This window comes from Pollachius pollachius, assembly GCF_949987615.1.
Source record: "Pollachius pollachius genome assembly, chromosome: 12".
Classification (NCBI taxonomy): Eukaryota; Metazoa; Chordata; class Actinopteri; order Gadiformes; family Gadidae; genus Pollachius; species Pollachius pollachius.
The window spans coordinates 1,464,578-1,485,755 of record NC_136945.1 but is presented as its reverse complement, the minus strand read 5'-3'; the positions used below and the strand labels follow the sequence as shown (position 1 = coordinate 1,485,755).

Genomic DNA, 21,178 nt, shown 5'->3' with positions numbered 1-21,178 from the left:
GTGTGTGTGTGTGTGTGTGTGTGTGTGTTGGTATGTGTGTAGGCGTTATTCGATATCCTGGTAATCTGTATTGGCCTACGTACGGTAGGAATATTCATACTGGTTTAAATAATAAATGTTATAGTATTTCCCATCTTTGCTGAGCAAGAGTTTTGTTCGAAGGTTCATTGATTGAAACAAATAAAAGCCTGGGCTATTGAAGTTTCACGGTAGGCCTACCACTGTCATGCACCTACCCGATGTAAAGTGGACCAGGTTGAATTCACTGCGGGTCTCTCTTCTTACTGTCCTTCTCATAACACTCTCTGATCTCACTAAAAGGCAGCACGAAATCAAGGGATATTTAGAATAGAAAAAAATGTGCGGTTAATCGCGAGTTAACTATGACATTAATCGCGATTAAATATTTTAATCGCTTGACAGCACTAATATTTATATAATAGTTGTACTGATTTATTCCCCACCACCAGGTACTTGAGTGAGTTCATTCAATCTCATACAACCATTAACATAAAAATTAAATAAAGACGATTCTGTTAACAGACATTATGTGCTGTTCATTGGTCATTTCACCATATAATGATGTGTATCGAAGATCTTCTACTGTCAATTTGCCATACATATGGGTCAGGATTAGCAGGAACATAATGGGTTACTAGAGGTCACCTGTATGTGTGTAATGTAATGAATCTGCAGAGCCAGGAAGCAACCTTAGCCAATATATCATTGGCAAAGGTAACTAAGTTTAGTCCTTCAATATAACCGTTGAGCAACTCTTGTGTTGTCACTCATTGAAAATGTAGGAAGATCGTGGAGATATTCAGTAAACATGACTGAATGTAGATTGGTAAGAGCATGATGAGGTATATTTCCACGGCTAGTTGAAGCCTTTATACTCGCTCCTTACAGAGGCTGTGTTACAGTTCCAATTCAGACATATCAATTAGATATGTCTGATAGATGTTGTCTATCTGTAGCTTGGTCTATACTTTAGCAAGTCACATTGGTTGGGTTGGTTAAGTGTTCAACAAGGAGTACTAGTAAGTGAATAATATAAGCTACAGTCTCTTTTGATGACTACAAGGAGGTTTAAGTCTACACATGTGTGAATGTGTTTGTTACAACTGGCTGACCATGTGCTGTATGGTATTTGTCTGACTTTAAAGGGCCATTTGTTGTGAAAAAGAGGAAAAACTATTTACATCAGCCACCATGCAAACATTTAGCCATTTGAAATAATACTCTGAGAAAATGACAGATGGACTGGTCAACCTAGCCTTGTGAAGACGAGCTAATGCTCCGTACTTTCACCAAAATATTATGTTTATTTTCAGGATTCAATTATACTGGAGTTCTACTTTGTAATCCCTATGTAAAATAGTGTAGCACAAGGCTGTTTGCGGATGAGGGGGATTGTGATAAATGCGTGTATGTTCTTGTACGTCCATGTTTTTCAGACGTTTGTTTCTGAGGTTGTTTCCCTGTTCGATTACTGAAAGTTGGCTTCACTTCTTTTCGAGAAAGTTGGGATCCAAAGCTAAACAGTAGCATTACAACTTATTATAATAATAACCTCCATGTTATCAAAAGCAACCTATAGTCACGTACCGCAGGGCAAGTAAACATTGGCTTGTAGTGCTGATTGCTATTTAGATTAATGATAAATATATATAGTATGTGATCATATAATAGATAATAACAGGTCTATAAATGTAGTTTACCACTACGGATGCAGTAAGAGTGTGTTGAGGAACATATACATGCTGTTTCCTCCACCATGTCCTACAACGTGGACAGCACCATGGTGACTAGATCAAGATGCCTGATCCTGATTGGTTCAACTGATTTATCCGCTGGCTAGAGACCTGGAATATTTACCTTGATTGGAATAGAATTAGTTATGTTTTTTGCCAAACTGAAATCGCGTCATATGTGCTCAGTCCAATTCAGCTCCATCATTTGTAGTTATTGTGTTGACGTTTGAATAAATAGCAAATAAAGCGTTCAAAGTAACAGGAGCCTTTATGCATGCATAACGGGAACCCGTCGATGCAAAAAGAGAGAGCTGTTCTCACATCTGTTTCTCTTTGAAGCTGACCATCTGCTGTAGGCTTACACTATTTATAATCCCTAATGGATAGAATCTGCATGGTCTACCAAGCAATAACCAGATTTAAGTTATTTAAATGACAATTTGCCTTTCAATGTAATTCTAATTGATTTGCTTGCCCTTGATTTCGTAGCCCTGTGCTCCAGTACCACCAGGATGTGTAGTCATGGCTTAAATGACATGTTTCCCCATTCCTATATGTATTCCTCAAGCTGCGTATTAGCAGAGGTTAAGTGTCACGCAAGAAAGGTGTGGGGAAGCAAAAGCCAACATGTCCCCTGGAGTAATGGAAAGCAAATCTTAGCTTTTTGGAGCTACTTGTCTAAAATGACAAAACAGCTGGGTTGAAATGTGGTGCATATGACAAGTGTTCAACCATAACGTTGCCCTAACATAAGAGGACAAAGTTTTGTTCTCATTCAGTTCTGTCACCTTTAACGCGCTTGGACTCTTGATGGACGCAAAGGTTGTCCTGTTGCAGAACCTAAGGTAAAGCGCCTGAAGCACTTAAGATGTTGTTCTACAGCAGAATCTAAGGTAAAGTGCCTGAAACACTTAAGATGTTGTTCTACAGCAGAACCTAAGGTAAAGTGCCTGAAACATTTAAGATATCGTTCCACATTGAAGCAGTTGCAACTTGAACTCATTCTGCCTTGGTAGTTAAGTGTCAGTGTGGTTCAGTATATTTCTCAATGTGTCTCATTTCTCATGCAAATATATGGATGAAGCCATTCTGCAGTTGGGATTCCCCTCTGTAAGCATCCTCTTCTGTTTGTTGGAGCCATTTCTCCACCCTGCTGTGGAAGAGGTGCTGCTTACGTAGAGCATCTGCTCTCCTTCATGGTGTGTACATGGAACCTGTAATGAAGTCATTTGGAACTCGGGCTGTCGTGGTTGATGATAACATAATAATCATGTTTAGTATTAACCCATCTACTACAACTCATGCATATGAGCATTTGCCCGTCCTTTACCCTTGTACATTTGTCCGTCCTGTCCATATTCTCAGTGTTGTCTGATCATGTGTGTGACTGCTATTGACTATGTATGTACTTTTATTAAGCATATGTACTTTATTGGTACAGTGTACATTTCTCACAATGCCCTGTGTGATGAGAGAAATATCTAGATTCTACAATTTTGAATTAATGTACATTGTATCTAGAGCCTAAAGGAATATGAATCCAGAAAGGGACCCAAGTACTCAAACCCCCTGTTTGGAAGGAGGGCCAGAGATCCCCACATTAAGATAGGTTTAGGTTTTCACATTCACAGAGATCTGAAGTCCTTGGTGTACCCGTTTAGTTCACACTGCTGTAGATATGTTGCGGTCACGTATTAATAATGCAGTTGGAAGGACTGGAATTGGGTTTGATCCCCTGTCTGGCTTTATGTGGTTGACAACACTTCTGCAGGAGATTCTGTTCAGATGAAGGGTGTACCATCTCTGAAGGTGGTCTATGCTCTGCTAAAGAATGGTCTCTGGCTCTTGTACCCCCGTTCCCATCAGGTTAGATGGTGGATAAAACCTCTCTTTGCATGTGGTCTCACAACTGTTTCTAAATCAGGATCTGAAGAGAGATTCTAAATGGTCCTTGTAAATAGAGCAACACATATGCAGACAATAAACATCAAATAGAGTGACACACACCATGCAAACAATTAAATAAATGTATATCATATAACAAATAATATCCCACTCTGCTGGAACTTCACATCTCCTGCCTTCTGTGTTTAATAATTTACTAACATTTACTTAGTTTTATATTCTTCCAAAGAAATGAGTCACGTTGTTTTCTGCTCTTTTTCTGAAATTTGATTTATAAAGAGTTTAACCATTGCAATTGTATCCCGTGGAAATTGTGTTTAAACGAATGTTTGCTCTTGAAGTTGTGAAAAAAGGTTTTCATTCATTATTAAGCTGCAATTTCCTCGCTTAAGAGGATGGTGATTGCAGATTCAAACACAGTTATTCACATTGGCACATACACATCATTTCTCAGGGAAACTTCTTCTTGGAGGCCGATAAATCGTGACCCTAACTCTATTTTTAGGAACGAAGAAGTGGATAAGCATCTTTCTGTATCAGTTCATCTTTTTCTGTGTCCTAACTCAAACACTGAAACGTACTGAACCATCAAGTCGCAAAGCTTGGGACTGATCCTTCAGTCTGAAATAACAGAAATATATAATAATAGTCTTGGATGTCATGGAATTGAACTTCCATTTAGGAACAGCTACAAAGAAGACCGTCCAGAAACAATGGCCCAAACCTTAGGCAGTGTTATAGCCTGTACCCTTCAGCTCACGTCAACTGTACTCCGGATGCAACGGTGATTCCTCTATTTTGGACTACTGTGGCCACTGGCCCGTTCACACCAGTGCTATGAATCATTTGTGATTTGTAAACAGTTTTGGGATAGAGATGCAAAGGGACATGTTATGTACCTCTGAACAGATGGGAGTGTTTGTAGAAGAGTTGAATGAACCCCCTCAGAGGGTAGTGTATGCCACATTCAACCTAGATTGACTAGAGACTGGTTCTTTGGAAGTGTTAAAAAGTCTCATGTTAAGCTCAACAAACCAGCCTGTGTGTCATGCACTTTTCATGCAGTGTCATGCACATGTTTGTGAAGCGTCCCAAACTGAACCAAGTCGTGCCTACCTAGATTCTTGATATGTAGCCATTCCTTGGCTGTAGGTTGACGGGATCAACAGGTTTTTTTTATATTTTAAAGGGTATAAACCTCAACACAAAACAGCAGTAAGCTTACTGCACATGTACACAAGAGAACGCAGTAGAACTAAAACTCAGTTAGAACTCAAGTAGATGAACTGTTTGACCACAAACAGCCGTCGTATTGCTAGCTTCAAACCGCCGGACTCTTTTGCATGTTCAAATGTAGCAAACTGCGTTACTCTGCTTACCATTAAGGCAAACGATGGAGGGCAGTGCAACACATCTTGCTATAAGATCCCTGCAAAGCAGCAAAGGTGCTTTTGTCTTGAAACAGAATTATACAAAAACAGGACATTGTTTGATTTTGATTTGATTTGATTTATTTGGACTAAAGACATATCCAAGGGATAGAAGGAAAACATGACAAAGTACAAGCACTTATTTCCATCATGGTCCCTGATGTTACAAGAGGACATATATCCACATAAAACAAAACATTAAACATCATGAAAAAATTGTGAAGTGGAACCGTCCATCCCTTCAGGTCTTCCTGTTTTGTTCACCCGATCCCCAGCTCTGAAGGTAACTGCTCTTCCTCCAGGTCTCCCTGACTTCTAGATGTTTCAGCCGATCCCCGTCTCTCTGAAGGCCACCTTCCTCCCCTGGTCACCCCCACTGCCGTTGAGGCATGGTGAAGCAGTTTTTTTCCAGGTCATATACAGGGGTCCAGGGGGAGGGCGTCAAAGCTGTGTTGGGAGCATGGGGCAGGAAGGCTTGCCACCAGCCCCCAAGCTCAAATTTCTTCTGGGAATGAACCGTGAACCAATGAACCAATGTCTTCTCAAGCAAGGGATATTTTAAACACAGATTTTCTCTCTCCCCCGTTTCCCAATATGTCTCTGTAGTGCAAATGAGTTGGTGATGCCAGAGGAGGCTGGGGAACCGTGCTGTAAATGGCTTCCTTTCCCGGTCCCTGCTGGGACAGAGAGGGGGATAGTAAACAGTGGGATGGGGGGCAGCCGGCGAGAGTTATGGAGGAGGCCACCACAAGCCTCCCTCGCTGATCACTGTCCTCCCCGTGTTCTCCCTCCGCTATGCCCGTGTGGTTCAATTATAACCAGTCGATGCAAATGGCCTGGCCATCTTTATCCCTGTACCAGTATCAGTGTTCTCTGACGGGATGCCGTACGTTCATTAGTGCTGCGGCCGGATAGCTCTGTACTTTATACACAGCCCTGGTATCTCCAAGTCTCTTTGTGTCCTTTATGACTTTCTGATTCCATGACAAAGGTGTCAAAACTGTCTTCACTCAATAAATGGGTTAAAAACATCCAAGATCTGGCTGGGAGCTTCTACTTCAGAAGGCCTCGGTCCTGGCCACCGACTTAGCAATCCACACACCTGCCTGAAGTGGGGAAGAGAGAGTTATAATTACCTGACTTTTGGCTCTCCTTCTGCAAGGCGCAGCATTTCTGCAGCTCTCTAATTTGCAGGCGGAGGGCTTGCGGTCACAGTCATTAGCATACGAAGGGACGTGTACAGCTTCCAGCTCAGCGGGACAAAGGTTTTGATCATGGATCTGACAGAAAAGATAGGTGTAAATGGGAGAGACGTATGGAACCATCACTCTCAAGCATGCTTCTTCTGCTCAATGTGAGGGTGTGGAGAGATCTTGTTTTCTCACCCTTTCTCCCAAAGACAAAATTCACATGCTAGTTGTTATGGTACTGTGACAAACCAAAAAGTTAAAGATACAATTAGTATTTGCCATTTTGAACTACTTTATAGTTATTTATGATTATCAAAGTCCTTGGTCCTTGGTATATTTTTATTTATCAAAACATATAAGAAGTGATTTATCAGACTGATTTGCTTGGTTACCTTAAAACCAAATCAAGGCCAGTACTTATAATAATGACTGATGACCCTCAGACATCTGATGAGGGAGTGAATTAAGATTAGACATCTCATTTAATCTCAGAACCCCACCACCTGTCCCAGTTGTCACATCTTGAACACGAGCTCCGTGGTGCATTACAAACTCAAGCGCAACACATTTGCATGCTAATGAGCTCAGTATCACATCTTAGCACTGTTATCACAAGATGGCAGAATTAATAACCCATTAAAAGACTAATTAAAAACAGAATGACAAACAAGGGAGGAGATGTCCTTTCTAAATCAGCGATAGTGCCGGTTTGGGGCCACCGCGGGGCCCTCAGCACGGCTCTGTTGTGGAAGACTCTGCAAAGGTTGTGACTGGGAGACGAAGGAGATGCGTCCTGTATGGTTAGTTGGGCCTGAGGAATGGTTTGTGAGGGGAGCACTGTAAGAATGTACTCTGGAAGTCAATCGATAGCATTAAGGTGTGCATGGATTGCAAGTTTATAAGGGGTGTAAATTGGTCTGTCTTCCTGGGCTTTGAGTGTGGCTTTAGTATGTCTCAGGTATTAATACAATGTACCCTTTATCATTTGGTGCTACATGTTTGGCTTAACAATGTTGTATGGTGATTTGTTTTATTACTTTGTTCTGTATGGGTAGATTTTTTTTATTTTATTTTTTTTCAATAATGTATTATTTATGGTATTATATGATGAACGTACATCTGGTGAGGCGCACCGAGAGAGGAAATGTGCAATTTCTCAGCGGTATATTTAAGGGGGAAAATAAATTAATTTTTAGGAAATTAATATGATGAAATTTGAGATCTCTGTAATCTCGATCAAACCTTGATCTCATCCCTGTCGTATTTCTGGCATTAGTCACCACATACTCTGTTTACACCCCCATCACCCCCCCCTCTCTCTCTCTCTCTCTCTCTCTCTCTCTCTCTCTCTCTCTCTCTCTCTCTCCACACACACACGCATTTGTCCCAGTAGCTGGTGCAGTGCAGTTGCTCCGCCATTTGTTCATTCTCACACTCACTTGCTTCTGAGTTGTGCGACTCCCAGGAGCTGCTCAACTTCACCATCTGTCATGAAAGAACAACGGTTCCTTTCTAATTCACTGAGGGACATCAGTCACCATAGACACCATGTACCAGGGATGACCACCATGTACCAGTGCGCTACCACCATCTGTCTGCATAATAAAATAAACCAGAACATGTCACACTGATCATATGTGCCTTGTAAATCCATCAGCATAATTCAAATCCAACGTATTCTTATGAATGTAATTGTGAAATTGCTCCTTCCTATGAATGCTTGAGCTCTACCCCATGCTGGGCTGCTAATACCTCAGAGCAAGTTCCTTATGTTCACATCTAGATCAAGTTTTAGAGAGAACCGCACCCTTGTCTTACTCCACTGCCCAGAACGGCGCAGGCTTGTCAGCAGTTCATATGAATCAATAGCAGCATATTGTAGTTTGAGACATGGGGCTGCTCGCGTTCTGTTGAGGAAGCTAAAAGGAAAGAAGTCAAAGGACGGAACAATATGGAAAAGTTGGGCGCAGAGAGCGACTTAGAACAAAAGAGAGAAATGGAGAAATGGAGATGCCCTGAAATAGAGAAAAAATCAATGCCCCCTTATAAGTAAAGCGGCCAGTGTAAAGGTACCTATTGATGTTATGATTTTATTTAGATCTCATAATGTAGATAGATCATCACGGTAATTGCATTGTTGATTGCGTTTGCTAGGACAAGTATATTCTGTATTCAAAGACATCAAAGATGCTTAAATCCTCTAAAGAAAATGTGTGAAAACAATATGTACCAACTGACTTGCGGTAAAAGCAATGTTGTGTTCAAATGTTTAAGAGATCAAATTGAATACATGGGCATACTAATTACACCCTCTCAGTAAAAGGTGAATGTCACGTAGGAGAGAGATGGAACACTTAATAAGCTGGACAGCATATAACCACCCACACAGAAAGACCCCCATTACCTACTCCCAGGTTGCATTGATGCTAATTACTCACAATTAGCATTTTAGCAGAGGCATGGAGAGTTTTGATTTCCCCCTTAATCCCATTAACGCAGTGAATGGTACAATTTACACAAATGGGTACTTCATTTGATTACGAAAACTGGATGAGTGGGTGGCATTGGTTCAGGAGGTTCGAGCGGGTTGACCGGCAACGGGAAGGTTGCTAGTTCGATCCCTGGCTCCGCCTAGCCGAGTCCCGAGGTGTCCTTGAGCAAGACGCCTGACACTAGCTGCTCCTGGCGAGCTGGCTGTCGCCTTGCATTGTTGACTCCGCCGTCAGCGTGTCAATGTGTGTATGAATGGGTGAACGTTAGGCAAAAATTGCAAATCACTTTGAGTGGCCACTGGTAAGAAAAGCACTGTATTAATGCAGTCCATTTATGAGCTTTTATAAAAAGTAATCAGGGTGTTCAAAGTAAACTGCACAGATCTCTTAGCGGCACAATGAGTCTTACGTTTTAAGTAATTTCAAAATAGTAGGAACACAAACAGGTGACATTGTTTGTAACTCGGAAATCCATCCTTAAATTCACACAGATACAAAATCTTGGATGGAACAAGAACATCTGTCCAGACATCTGCTGTTTATCCCACATTGCCATCATGTCGTCATTCATGCATGTCATTGCAGAAATTAACGTCAAGCTCAAGTGTCAATCTTAATAGAAGTTCTTTCTAAATTCCACTATGTGGGGCAACGTAGCTATTGTTCCGTCCATTCTATGCTGCCTTCCTGGTAATTCCCCTCAGTAATTCACAAGGGCAAAGAGTTTGCCGCTGTTGGTTGCAGTTGACCAACTTCTAGAAGTCATGATGGCTCCCACAACACTAGACGGTTGAGCTTTGATTACAATTTGGATAATTCTTATTCTTTACATTGTTTGATTGAGGAATCCAATATTATAGCATTTTATAACAGCATTTTTTAATAGGATTTAATGAGTTTTTCTGGGGAGATAAAACGGCGGAATGTATATATTTAATCAAGAGTATGTGTGAGGCTGAGGGAATTCAGTGAACGTTTATATTCTTGGCAACAGCAGAACGTAAGATCTATTTTAATATGTATAAGCCATAACTGTTAAATCGCTGACATTATTATGCAAAGTTTAAGTGAAATGGATTACACACATTTCCTGAATGCTGTAACCCCGTTCGCCCTCATATTTAGCGTTCTCAGCAACATGTAGGGGCCAAGCGTAGGGTAAGTAAAGCCGTGAGGTACCTGCTGTAGCCGAACCAGGCAGGGCTGTTTGGATGACAGACTTTGGCCCAGGGTCCCTGACTGATCTAGGCCAGATAAGAGAAGCTCTACTCTCCCTCCACATCCCGCCGCCCCATAGGATGAACTTTTTTCGCTGCCCTGACCACGTGGTTAACTAAACAGACACACTCAAGACCGTATTTCCTCCTGAGGATTCACACCACACACCTTTTGGAGCCGGCTAATCTTCCTGGCCCTTCGTCCATGCCTTCCTGAGATGCAACAGTACTGAGATATCCCACATACTATAAAAATGCAACATCTGAAATTAATATCGGACCCAAACATCGTCTATCCATACAAAACTTTGGTAAATTTGTCACAATTTTGTTTTACCAGAAACTCAAATGATTACAAAAATGTATTTTCCCTCCTCTACCAAAAGATTTGATTTAAATGTTAAAAAACAAAAGTCTAGTTTTACTTAAAATGCTAACATTAAAGTTTGATATTTTGCTCCACTTGTCTTTTTGGAACAGGAGACAGGAGCCTCTGAAGCAGGTTTACTGACACTGCTCTAGCATCCATTTATTTCATTAAAAAACATCCAAGAACCTTATTTTCATTAGCTGCCTCAAAATGTGTAAGAAATGTGCTTCCATTGTGGCCCGCGGCGTCGTCTACTCAGAGTGGGATTCAGGATGTTCGCCCTCCTCCCCCTTCAGACTCACACCAGTCTCCACTAAACTTCCTCAGTCCTCCTCTCCTCACCTGGCCTGGCTCACGGTGCCCTGTTGCAGCACGTCCCCCGGGGGACCTGCTCTTCAGTGCTACCTCTGGGCGGCTTCTCATCCTTGCCTCATCAAAAAGGGCAATCTGGAAACAGACCTGAATTAATGAGTGTGAAGGGTTTTAGAGATTCTGTTTGATGTTTCCGAATTGACCCACAGGGTCACATGCAACCTTTTTTTCACTATTATTTAAGGCAAAGGTGAGATTAAATGTGAAATATTTGCACCTGCTTTATTCTCAAATAGTCAATCTGAAGGATTTATGTTTTTACACACAACAGGGTTTAGAGAGAGAAGAGAGCAATTAATTTGCCTAGCTAACATTAGGTTAACCACATCCATTAACTTTAAGATTCAATTACCAAGTTAATTAATGATCTCTATTAATGACAACAATTGATTTACCATACATACAGATGTGTGAAGAATAAGAGACACTATTTAGGGTGATTGCATATGGTGAAAACATATGTTGCTAGTGGCCAGAGTGTTATAAAGGAACGATTGGCCTTTTCATTATTAAGACCTTCAGAGAAAAAGTATTGGTCTGCAAAAAATGCTATTGGGTTGGTTGTTTATTGCTGGGCATCGCAGAATACCATCATTTGCTTTGATGGATGAAAGTGCTCCTTTGCCCAACATTACCTCATTGATTATTGTTTCCTGGGGCCCCAAAGCGTGGGCTGGAAGGACTTGTGTCTAGGAGCCCCTATAGAAGGCTTGTTATCTCTTTTTGTGGATGGGGATGGCTCTGAGGGCAGACTGACCCCTGGGTCACCCTGGGGGGTCACTGGTTAATGAAAGCATGTCCCATCTGACGAAGAGGGGACCATGGCCACCAAGATGTCCGAGCTGCAGTCCCCTATAAGAGAAAATGGGGTTGCCGTGGGTTAATCAAGTACAATTTATTTCCTTGAGGTCTTAAAGAGGTTGCAGTGTGTGATGAAAGTGGGCTGTGCCCTGCTTCTATATATATATATATATATATATATATATATATATTATTATTAACGGTTATTTCAAGTAGCTTCCCAGTATGTTTGAACTTTCCATTCAGAAAATGATGAAAGCTAGTAAAGAATTAAGCATTATTGAAATATGAATTTGTTAAATTAATTTGCTACAAATTCATTAATATTGCGTTTTACAATTTATGAGTGCTTAATTGCAACAATACAAGGAAAAACTGTTGAACAGTGAGAATGCAACTGAAAAGTACCCGGTATATCTCTAGTTGTACAGGATAAGGAAGCTGTTAACTTTCATTACATGTTTTAAATGAGCACAAGGTAATTCTGACTTTCCTTTCCCTCCCACATCATAAAAAAGTGTGCAAGCAAGACAGCTTTGGGGTAGACGGACACAGGAGATGTTGTGACATGCTAGCTGCTGGAATATCATTCATGCAGAATAGGTCCCTTGCTTGATGTTGGAGATACACAAGTGAGGAAAGCAGACCCCACTGAGGATGTAAATGCATATTTTGCTATAATCATGGTGTTTATATGAAATAAGTTAGATTAAGACGTATTCTCTGCATGGAAGGTGACGACGGAGGGGCTCCACCGGTGTGGAAGGGAGGAACAACCTTGGTGGTGGAATAGATGTCACAGACTGAGCTTTGTCGGTTTATAAGATGCTTGAGATATGGAGGAGCATGCCCATGAATGCATTGGTGTGTGTGAGTAGGACCAGTTTATAGGCCACACCTAAAGGAGAGAGGGAGCCAGTGGAGCCACAATAAAGTTGGTGCCATGCGGTCATGTTTTCTTAATCTTGCCACGATTCTGGCCACACTGCTCTGGATAGCCAGGCTATCGAGGACCCAGAATCGTGCATTTCTACAGGCCAGTGAAGTTGATATAAGCAGAGACAGGCATCTCTACACATCTCTGAGAAGAATTTAGATGGTGGAATTATAGGGTGCCATTGGGACTCTTTATGTTCTCAGGCAGGCTCTAAAGTGTGATACCATATCAGCAGACCATTTGCAATCCTGACCAGGGCTATTTCAAGGCTATGGTATGAAACAACACATGTAAGGACCATTACTTTCGTTTTGATTTAAACATATCCCTCCCAATTGTTTCTGTAAATTGACGTATTAGTAATGTAATCTGAAAACAAATGTCACGCTAAACCATAAAGGTCATTAGCTTCTACTTGTTTCCCTTGCATCCCATAGCCATGCAGACCTATCAGTTGCAATAGCTGTAGCCAACGCCCCTGTTCCCAGAGCTCAGAAGGTCAACGTTTGAAACATTTAAAACAGCATGAGAAGGATCCTTCGCTCCAGGGATAGCATTGAGCTCAATGTGTGCCGGTTTGTTGCTACATGATATAGCGACAAAATAACCATGTTCAGTTCATGAGTTCAGTGTAGATAAAAATGGTTTGTGTAGCTGGTATGTAGGTATGTAGCTGGTATGTAGGCATGTAGCTGGTATGTAGCTGGTATGTAGACATGTAGCTAATATGTAGCTGGTTTGGAGCTGGTATGTAGGTCTGGTTTGGAAACGGTTGTCGGGGTCGAGGATTTTTGTCTTGATGCTAGCACAGACCTGGCAATTTGAAGAGTGATTTAAGTTGAGTCTGTGAGATTGTCTCACATCTTTCCCCTCTGGAATGCAGAGTTACAGGGTCCTTCCTAACAATGTGTTACGATCAGATAGTATTTCCAGGATATTTTGAATACCGGCTGAAAATATGCCTGGATTTAATACAAATGCAAAACACAAGGTGTTTGAAATATTCTCGAATTTATTCTTTCCAGTCCAACGTGGGGATCACGTGTTATCAAGTGTTTTACAATACAAACCCAAAGACACTTTATCGGGTTCCTGGTAATTAGATTCATGGAAGGATGTCTGCCTCAGGCGTGATTGCCAAAGGTAATTGTTATGGAAGATTAAAAGATTTTGTCCTCACCACTTCCAATGGATACAGAGTGAGATGGAGTATCCTAAAGGAAGCATACAGTAAACACACACACACACACACACACACACACACACACACACACACACACACACACACACCTATACCTGACTTTCACTCCCTACACAAACAGTTAAAAAAAAACATTTGAAATGCATAGGAAGGACTCAAAGTCACCCAAAGTCATAGCATACAGACTTTAATCATCCGCATACCCCAGTTCTCACTTTCTACTCTCCACTAATGTTAGAGAGGGACAGCGTTTCTACTGCAGGGTTAATAGGATGCATGGGCCTCCCAATCTGGTGTCTCACTCTCTCACCTCTTTGAGGTGTAGGTCCGATAGCTGCCTGGGTACAAGGAACCTTTAGTGGGAATATTCTGCTCCTGTAGACACCCTAAAGGTACACTGTCCACAACAAAAACAACAACGAATGACCAGGTGAAATAGTTCATAGTCATAAACATGTACATTTTAAACAGTTCAGAAGTGACACAGTGTCTCATAAATCTCTGTCTTGGTCCCTGACGTAATTAATCCGTTCGGTGTGGTGTCCAGTACATCAGGGAATATAAGCACATACTGCTGGCCCGATGGAAGCCTCACTGGGACCAGCAATACAAACACACTGGGATATATTGGGATCTGGGATACGAACATACAAAGTTGACCCTTTTCTGAATTTTCGAAAGCTTTTCAAATTGGATGATTGAATTGATGTTGTTTCAAAATGAGACCCCTTCAGGTGAAACTACCGTGGAACAGGACATTGCTATTACGTTGGCTGATTGAAAACAGCCTCATCATTTCAAAGAATTAAATCTGATAAAAGATATAAATGTATCAAGGACAAAACAGAGATGGTGACGTGGCATGGCAAGTTATGTAAGGATATAAATGAATGAGATCTGTAAGTGAGCAATTTTGTACTTCTAGCTCAAACATTAGTGTTGTAATGTTTTTCAAAGATTGAGGTTTAGCAAATAAACACTTAAAGACCACAGAAGATTACAAGAGCAAGAGCTTTATCTTCTAGTTCCAGTGAGGTAAACGGTATGAACAAAGGCATGTTCTTTGACTGGCCTGGGACAGAAACACACAAACTGCTTTCTCGATGGAGAGGACGGAAACCCCATGGAAACCGGCCCCTTGGTGCTTCTCTACCGGCTCATGGAATAAACTGTTCTTTAGTTTCCTTATTGACGTGTTCTTAAAGTCCTTACAGTGTAGTGGTTGCTAGGTTGGTAATAAATTAATTTGGTGGAGCACTCCTTATCAACAGTCAACAAACGCATATGGCTTTATTTGTGTTATTTCGCGTTCTACTGGGTGATCATGCGCACACCTATTTTAAGTACATATATCAATCAAGTCTTTAATGAAAAAAATTCTGCAAACACCAAATGTCTCTGAGATCCTAGTGTATTCATACGCACTTTGGTATTATGTATCCAGTACTTTCCAACGGGTTGAGGAGTATGATAATCTTATGTCAATCTCTGACAAAGTGACCATATCATCTCAAGCTTCAGAATTTTAGTGACCAATGAGGCTGAAACTCAATTTCTAATAATTCTCTCAGATAGTAGTCGGGTTTGGATCTTGTGGATCAGGAGATAACAGAGATACAGCTAAATCCTCCATTAAGGCTGAAACAGGGCCCTGTTCCGGTGTAAAGACCCGGGCAGAGAGGAGGCTCTGTTCCACTGACGCAGCAGCTGGGGAAGAATAATAAAGTTTCCACAAATAAAAGAACCATATCATCTTCTAACAAGCGAGTAAAATACAAGGGCACACATTGCAGTATAAATTCACCAGCCAACAGTAGCAAAGCAAAGGGATCCTACTGTAGTAGCAATGGACTTTATTATTATTATTGCCTCTGATAATCTATGACCTCGACCGATGTATAGACGGTTTGGCTCCCCGGCCCGTAAGAGTACCACTAATATCCTTCAGTATCCATTCAGTCTGTTTTTCCTTGAATGGCCAGAGGACTCTCAAATCTAAACAAGACCAAGTAATTCATTGGTTTTTAGATTTAGAACAAAAAAACAGACAAAATGGAAACATATTGCTATCACTTGTTGACAATTCAAATGTTTTAACTACCATGCACACAAGCATGTCCCTTGACTGTGAGACGATTTTGAAGTATTATTACCGCTTGTGTGTGTGTGCTGCGTTGAGGGTTTGAGACACATGCAGTAAATCAGCATTGTGATCATCACTGACACTGGGAGAGGGTTCTCCATGTGTACATGGGCCGTTCTGCAACTAAGAATGGAGGCCGCACTGGTTTAGCACAAACCTTCAGGGAAACAGGGAAACAAAAAAACACATGCAGACACACGACCACACACAAACCAACACAAAACATATGCTTGGTTACTGCCACAGCTGCCAGCCAAAGCACACGGGAGCAGGTTTGGTCACTGATACCCAGAATGCAACACGCCCCACCCAGAGGTAGATTCAATCTGTCGCAGGCTCCCGGGGCCTCTGTTAGGATCCCCTCCTCCCTCAGGTCCTCTCATGCATCCTACGCCAAATGGTATCGTTCTCACACATGATGGAACATTACAGAAATGTGTGGAGCTGGCCAGATATGTGTGTCCGGCTTGCTTTAATCCCAGGGTAGTTGCTGACGTTGTCTTTAGAGAAGCAAATCAGCCATGATTCGGGTTCAACTCATTCTGAACTTGAGAGATTGGGTCTTGGTTTTCCCAACTCAAGTAAGGGCATGCGAACAACCCTGGCTAGGTAGATTTCTATTTTTCCATTCTGTGTTCACATGCCACTGCACACACTCAAGGATTAGGAGACTCTGAACAAATATAGGGGCTTTATGGCAGTATGATGGTTCAAAATGTGCACAGCAATATGTCAGTAAGTCACAAAAGGGAGGGGGGAGAAGGGGGAGTTTGTAGTCTGTGTTTGCAGACCAATGCCATACTCACGGACAGAGAAACTGAGAGGGGAGCAGGTAGAATCCTGAATGGGAAATGCCCTGGTCACTCCACCTTTGACTTCCTTGAGTAAACTTGAAATGTATGGCGATAGAGCTTCAACTCCTGTACAAATATCTGGCACAATATACATTTGGTCTGGATAAAACGATCCCGAAGGATCTGTTGTGAAAATAGGCCTTAAAAGCCAAAGCATGCAGAGATAGGCCTGAGCTCCACAGGGAACCTATGATGATGATGAGTAGCTTCACAATCATAACCCATGGGGGATTTGGTGTTCTTATTGATAACAAAAACAAACAGTTGAAAAATGGTTAACTTGTTGAAGTTATTGAAGTGTATGCTACAGTTACTTTGCACTAAGTCATTTGATTGGTCTCCACAGAGAAGCACGCTAGTGGGCAGGCAGTCCAGTCCCTGTTCAGCTCGGAACTGTTGGTGCGGGTGGAGTCAAATTAACGAATCAATAAACAAACAAATCATTATCTGTTGTCCCTTATGAATGAATGGCGCTTGTAGAACTGACTATGAAAGCAATGTCACACCAGAGGTAGTGCTGGTACTCTGAACCTCGTGGGATAACCTGCACCTCCCCGCACCAGCTCCGGTGAGATGGACCTTCATTATGTTGGACTAACTTCCCAAATATATTATATCCCCTTAGTCATTGCATATCACAACATTTATTTTGGATTGATGTGGATTAATAAAAAGTAAAGGATCATTTTGAGATACTTAAGATTGAGGTAATGCAGTTGACATCCAAGTTATGTATACTTCATAAAATCTTTATGGTAATCATCATAATTTGGATATTGCTTTTCCTGCATTGTATGCCTAAACCAGGATGAGCTATGCAACATGAAGGCCAATGCGTGAATGTTTCTTACCTTATCAGTTATTAATGTGAGACCTGGGCCCCATGTGCTTCAACTTCCGGTTCACAAACAGTAGCTTGTAGCTTGGCATTTGCTGAACAAATACAGTCAGTATTTCCTCAGCGATGTGTGAACAGTTAAACACTGACCCTTTGTGCAGTTGGGAGTGAAGCTCTCTAGGTCAACATGAACTTCACAGTGGCTGGTTGCATATCCTCGGTTTCTCACTTGCGTTGCACCATGACACGTCAGAGCTCTTGGAGGCAATTAACTTGATGCCACCTTCACTCATTCACTCAGACATCCTGCACGCTGTTTATTCTGTGTGTGTGACACGAGCGAGTCACGCTGTCCCCTTTCCTGTTGCAGGAGCTGTGACTCCTGTCACGAGTGTCACGTTCACTTATTCCACAACAAGGAGGCAAAGGCATCAGGGTTGTCGGTTTCAGATCCACCGGGCATGTTTGTGTAGGAACTGAAGCCCAAGGGATTAGTTAACGTTTGTGCTTCTGTTGAGTCAAATTAGATGACGTAACGGAGAGTAAACAGCATTTTAGCAGAATGTGATTACATTATGGCAAAGCATGTTGAGTGCCCATTAGTATTGCTGCCGTCAAGGAGTTTGTTTTGGTCTCTTCTGATTGGTCGTGGAACTGTTGAACGTTGAACAAGATATTCTGTATGGTAAGAGGAAAATGATGTAGAATGTATTTCCAAAGCCTCATCTCTTCAAAGAGATCCACGGTTGTTTCCTTTGTGTGTAACAGATTTCAAAATGTAGATAAAAATGATTATAATCACCATCATTATGGTTTGTTATTTCAATATATTATTAAAGGAGAAATACAACCTGGTCACCTCAACATTGTTATAAAACATAAATTGTTGTTTGTACAACACACCCCAGGTCCTTTTTTAGGGTTTTGTGTAGTATTTCGCTTTGCACCTTTGCACTCTTCAAGACAGGATATATCCATAGCCGCTCCTGCGTCACACAAACCCATTACTTCAGCAGCTACAATGGGGTTTAAGAGGAGAGTTGGATTTCAAATCGCTTTAGCATCAACCATAAGGTTCATTCCAAAATGACAACCACTCAGGGATCTGTCTCAGCAGCGCATCATGTAAACCTTTCTCCCATGTTCCATTGGTAGGTCATCAGTAATTTAGGGAGATGATTCACACCGTTCTGCCGGCCAGCAGCCTTGTAAATCCAGAGAGCAGTGGGCTTTGTGGGCTTGGGCCATGATCTCCTCACAACGGCTCGGTCCATAGTAAACTGCCCGGTAGCCTCGGTCGTCCCGGAACATGTTGTCTGTTGTGGAAGGGGGGTCCAGATAGGACAGTCAGACCAGACCATGTGGTCCGTCTTGGAAGGGGGGTCCAGATAGGACAGTCAGACCGGACCATGTGGTCTGATGTGGCAGGGGGGGTCCGGATGGGATAGTCAGACTGTACAAGTCGGCAGCCGTTCATTGGATATCCCTTTTTTAGCATAAAGCATAAAGGTGTCAGCCTCAGCGATGGCTGCATACCGAAATGTTCAACAGGATTGAAACCACCGAAAAACAGATTCTATATATATATAACCGCCCACAAACGCAAGTAGCTTTGTGGGCGGTTCTATGGCGATGTTGCTATTTTACCGGCGGATAAATGACTCTTGCGGCGCAAATCTAAAAAGGATTGGTCTGAAGTAGCCTAATTACCCGTAGGTGTGGTTTGGGTGTAACATGCAATAAACCAATGACAGTGCCATCGTCTATCCCCTTTAAGAGCCATGAGCGCATTTGAATCTGACGAGTTGATATTTTGACAGCGCGTCTGCAGTCTCCGCTGAGACAGATGCATGACCACATGAATTTCAAACTTCAAATGACTCTAATAATAAAATGGCCTTATTCACACATGGAATAGAGTTTTCTTCCACAACTTCAGAAATACTGAGTCCTCAAATAATTTTCGGCAAAGAAAACTTAACACACATATGATATGCGGTAACTGTGGTTTTATTTAATGATATACGCAATACATTATAAACATTGTTTCTTATCAGTATTGTATGCATTAACGTTATCGACTTGTGTTCCTAATATGCATGTGTCCCCCCGTTAATATACATTGCCATGGACTGTATTATGCGTTACGTGTTTAGTTTGCGTGTGTTTAAACAGATGAACGCACGCACGTGCACCTGCATTCAATAATTATTTTACACATACACACACGTGCGCCCGCATTCATTCATTCTTTTTAACACTCACTCGCGGTAAAACAGTGTTTTCTCACAATCAAATACTCATCAATCCTAAAAGTTATGGGCTTGTACACGATGTCTGTGTCAAGAAAATATGTGTTTGCTGTATGGTGTGTGCAGATGCATTGATATAAAATTACAACTTATTACCGCTGTATCAGCTGTTCTTTCCCAAATAATTTACCAAGAATGTGTGGCTAGGTAGATAGAAAAGCAAAGTATATGCGCGAGGTGCACAAGCAACATTATGCATAAATGCCCTTAAAATAGCATCTGAACACCGCGCCACTGATTTGAAACCAGGTATTTCCTAGTTTGTGGCTGAATTGTTTTCTGAAACTGCTAAATAGCACCAGGAAATTTGCGCCAGAACACGCCTCCTCCTTTTCGCCAAACCGCCCCTTGCGGCGCAAGATCATTCCCTAATTTAACGACGCGTGGCGGAGGAGGGAAAAGAACGCTCTCCGCCAGTTGCAAACTAGCAACGACACATGCGTCAGTGTAGAAAGTCAATTGCGCTGGATGCAAGATAGGGCCCTTTAAGTCCATCTTTAAGAGCAAATAGTAAGACCGCTGGAGCACACAGGATGTATTGGACTAAAAGGTTCTGGATAAGTTGGGAATATCTCTTAATGTTGGAAATGCTATGAGACGGCCCACCCCTGACGGTTGGTTGTGGTATGTGTTCCTTCAGTTGCAGAAGCACGATCGGGAGGATCAAGACATGCCTTCAAAGTGGAGGACAGAAGAGGAGATGGCTGCAGAGGCTTCGGATCTGAGCAGACAGCTCCACTAACGTAGAGCCAAACACATTTCAGACCAAGAATTGAGATAGGCAATGAGCCAATCTCACGTTGTCCATTCTTTTGACATATGCATTTGTTTCTGTTTGGAAATATAAGTTCAGCTTGAAAAGTCTGTTCCTCAGCCAGTGGAAGATGTGCTTCTGTCTTCTGCTTAAGTATAAACTGCTTCCATCTACTGAATTCATTCAGCTACAATTAGAATTTCTGATGTGTTGTTGACCTTACATCAATACGCTTGACATCCAATAAAAAAACTAAGAAAAAAACAAGAAATAAAACGGTAAAGAATATCAAGTCTGGTTTATTATATATATATACCGCCATCATGAATATCCATGTTTTATCCAATTATTGTCTCAAACCTATTCAAATATCCATGCTTTATCCAATAATTGATTTAAACATATTAAAATAAATACTGGTCTGGTCACATTTATATGTTAAACTTGAGTCAATTGCATAAGAAATCCATAATTATAGCCGCAAATCTCTGGGATTGTGGAGCAACCTTGATGTGAGGCAGCGTTAGATGTCCGACCGCCTCAGATGCCCAGTAGGTCTGGGAGTGAGAAGGACACACAGCGGAAGAACGAGGGGACATGTGGTTAAA

The 21,178-nt window shown here is 41.7% G+C and overlaps 1 protein-coding gene across 1 annotated transcript in view; it reads left to right on the top strand.

Annotated features, from left to right (window-relative positions):
* Nucleotides 1-20,652, top strand: part of fhit (fragile histidine triad diadenosine triphosphatase) — a 186,759-nt gene extending 166,107 nt beyond the window's left edge. Inside the window, exon 6 of the mRNA XM_079748771.1 lies at nucleotides 20,457-20,652. Within this exon, the coding sequence (XP_079604897.1) occupies nucleotides 20,457-20,558 (102 nt within the window). The 3' untranslated portion in view covers nucleotides 20,559-20,652. The remainder of the gene's footprint in view (nucleotides 1-20,456) is intronic.
* Nucleotides 20,653-21,178: the final 526 nt, after the last annotated feature.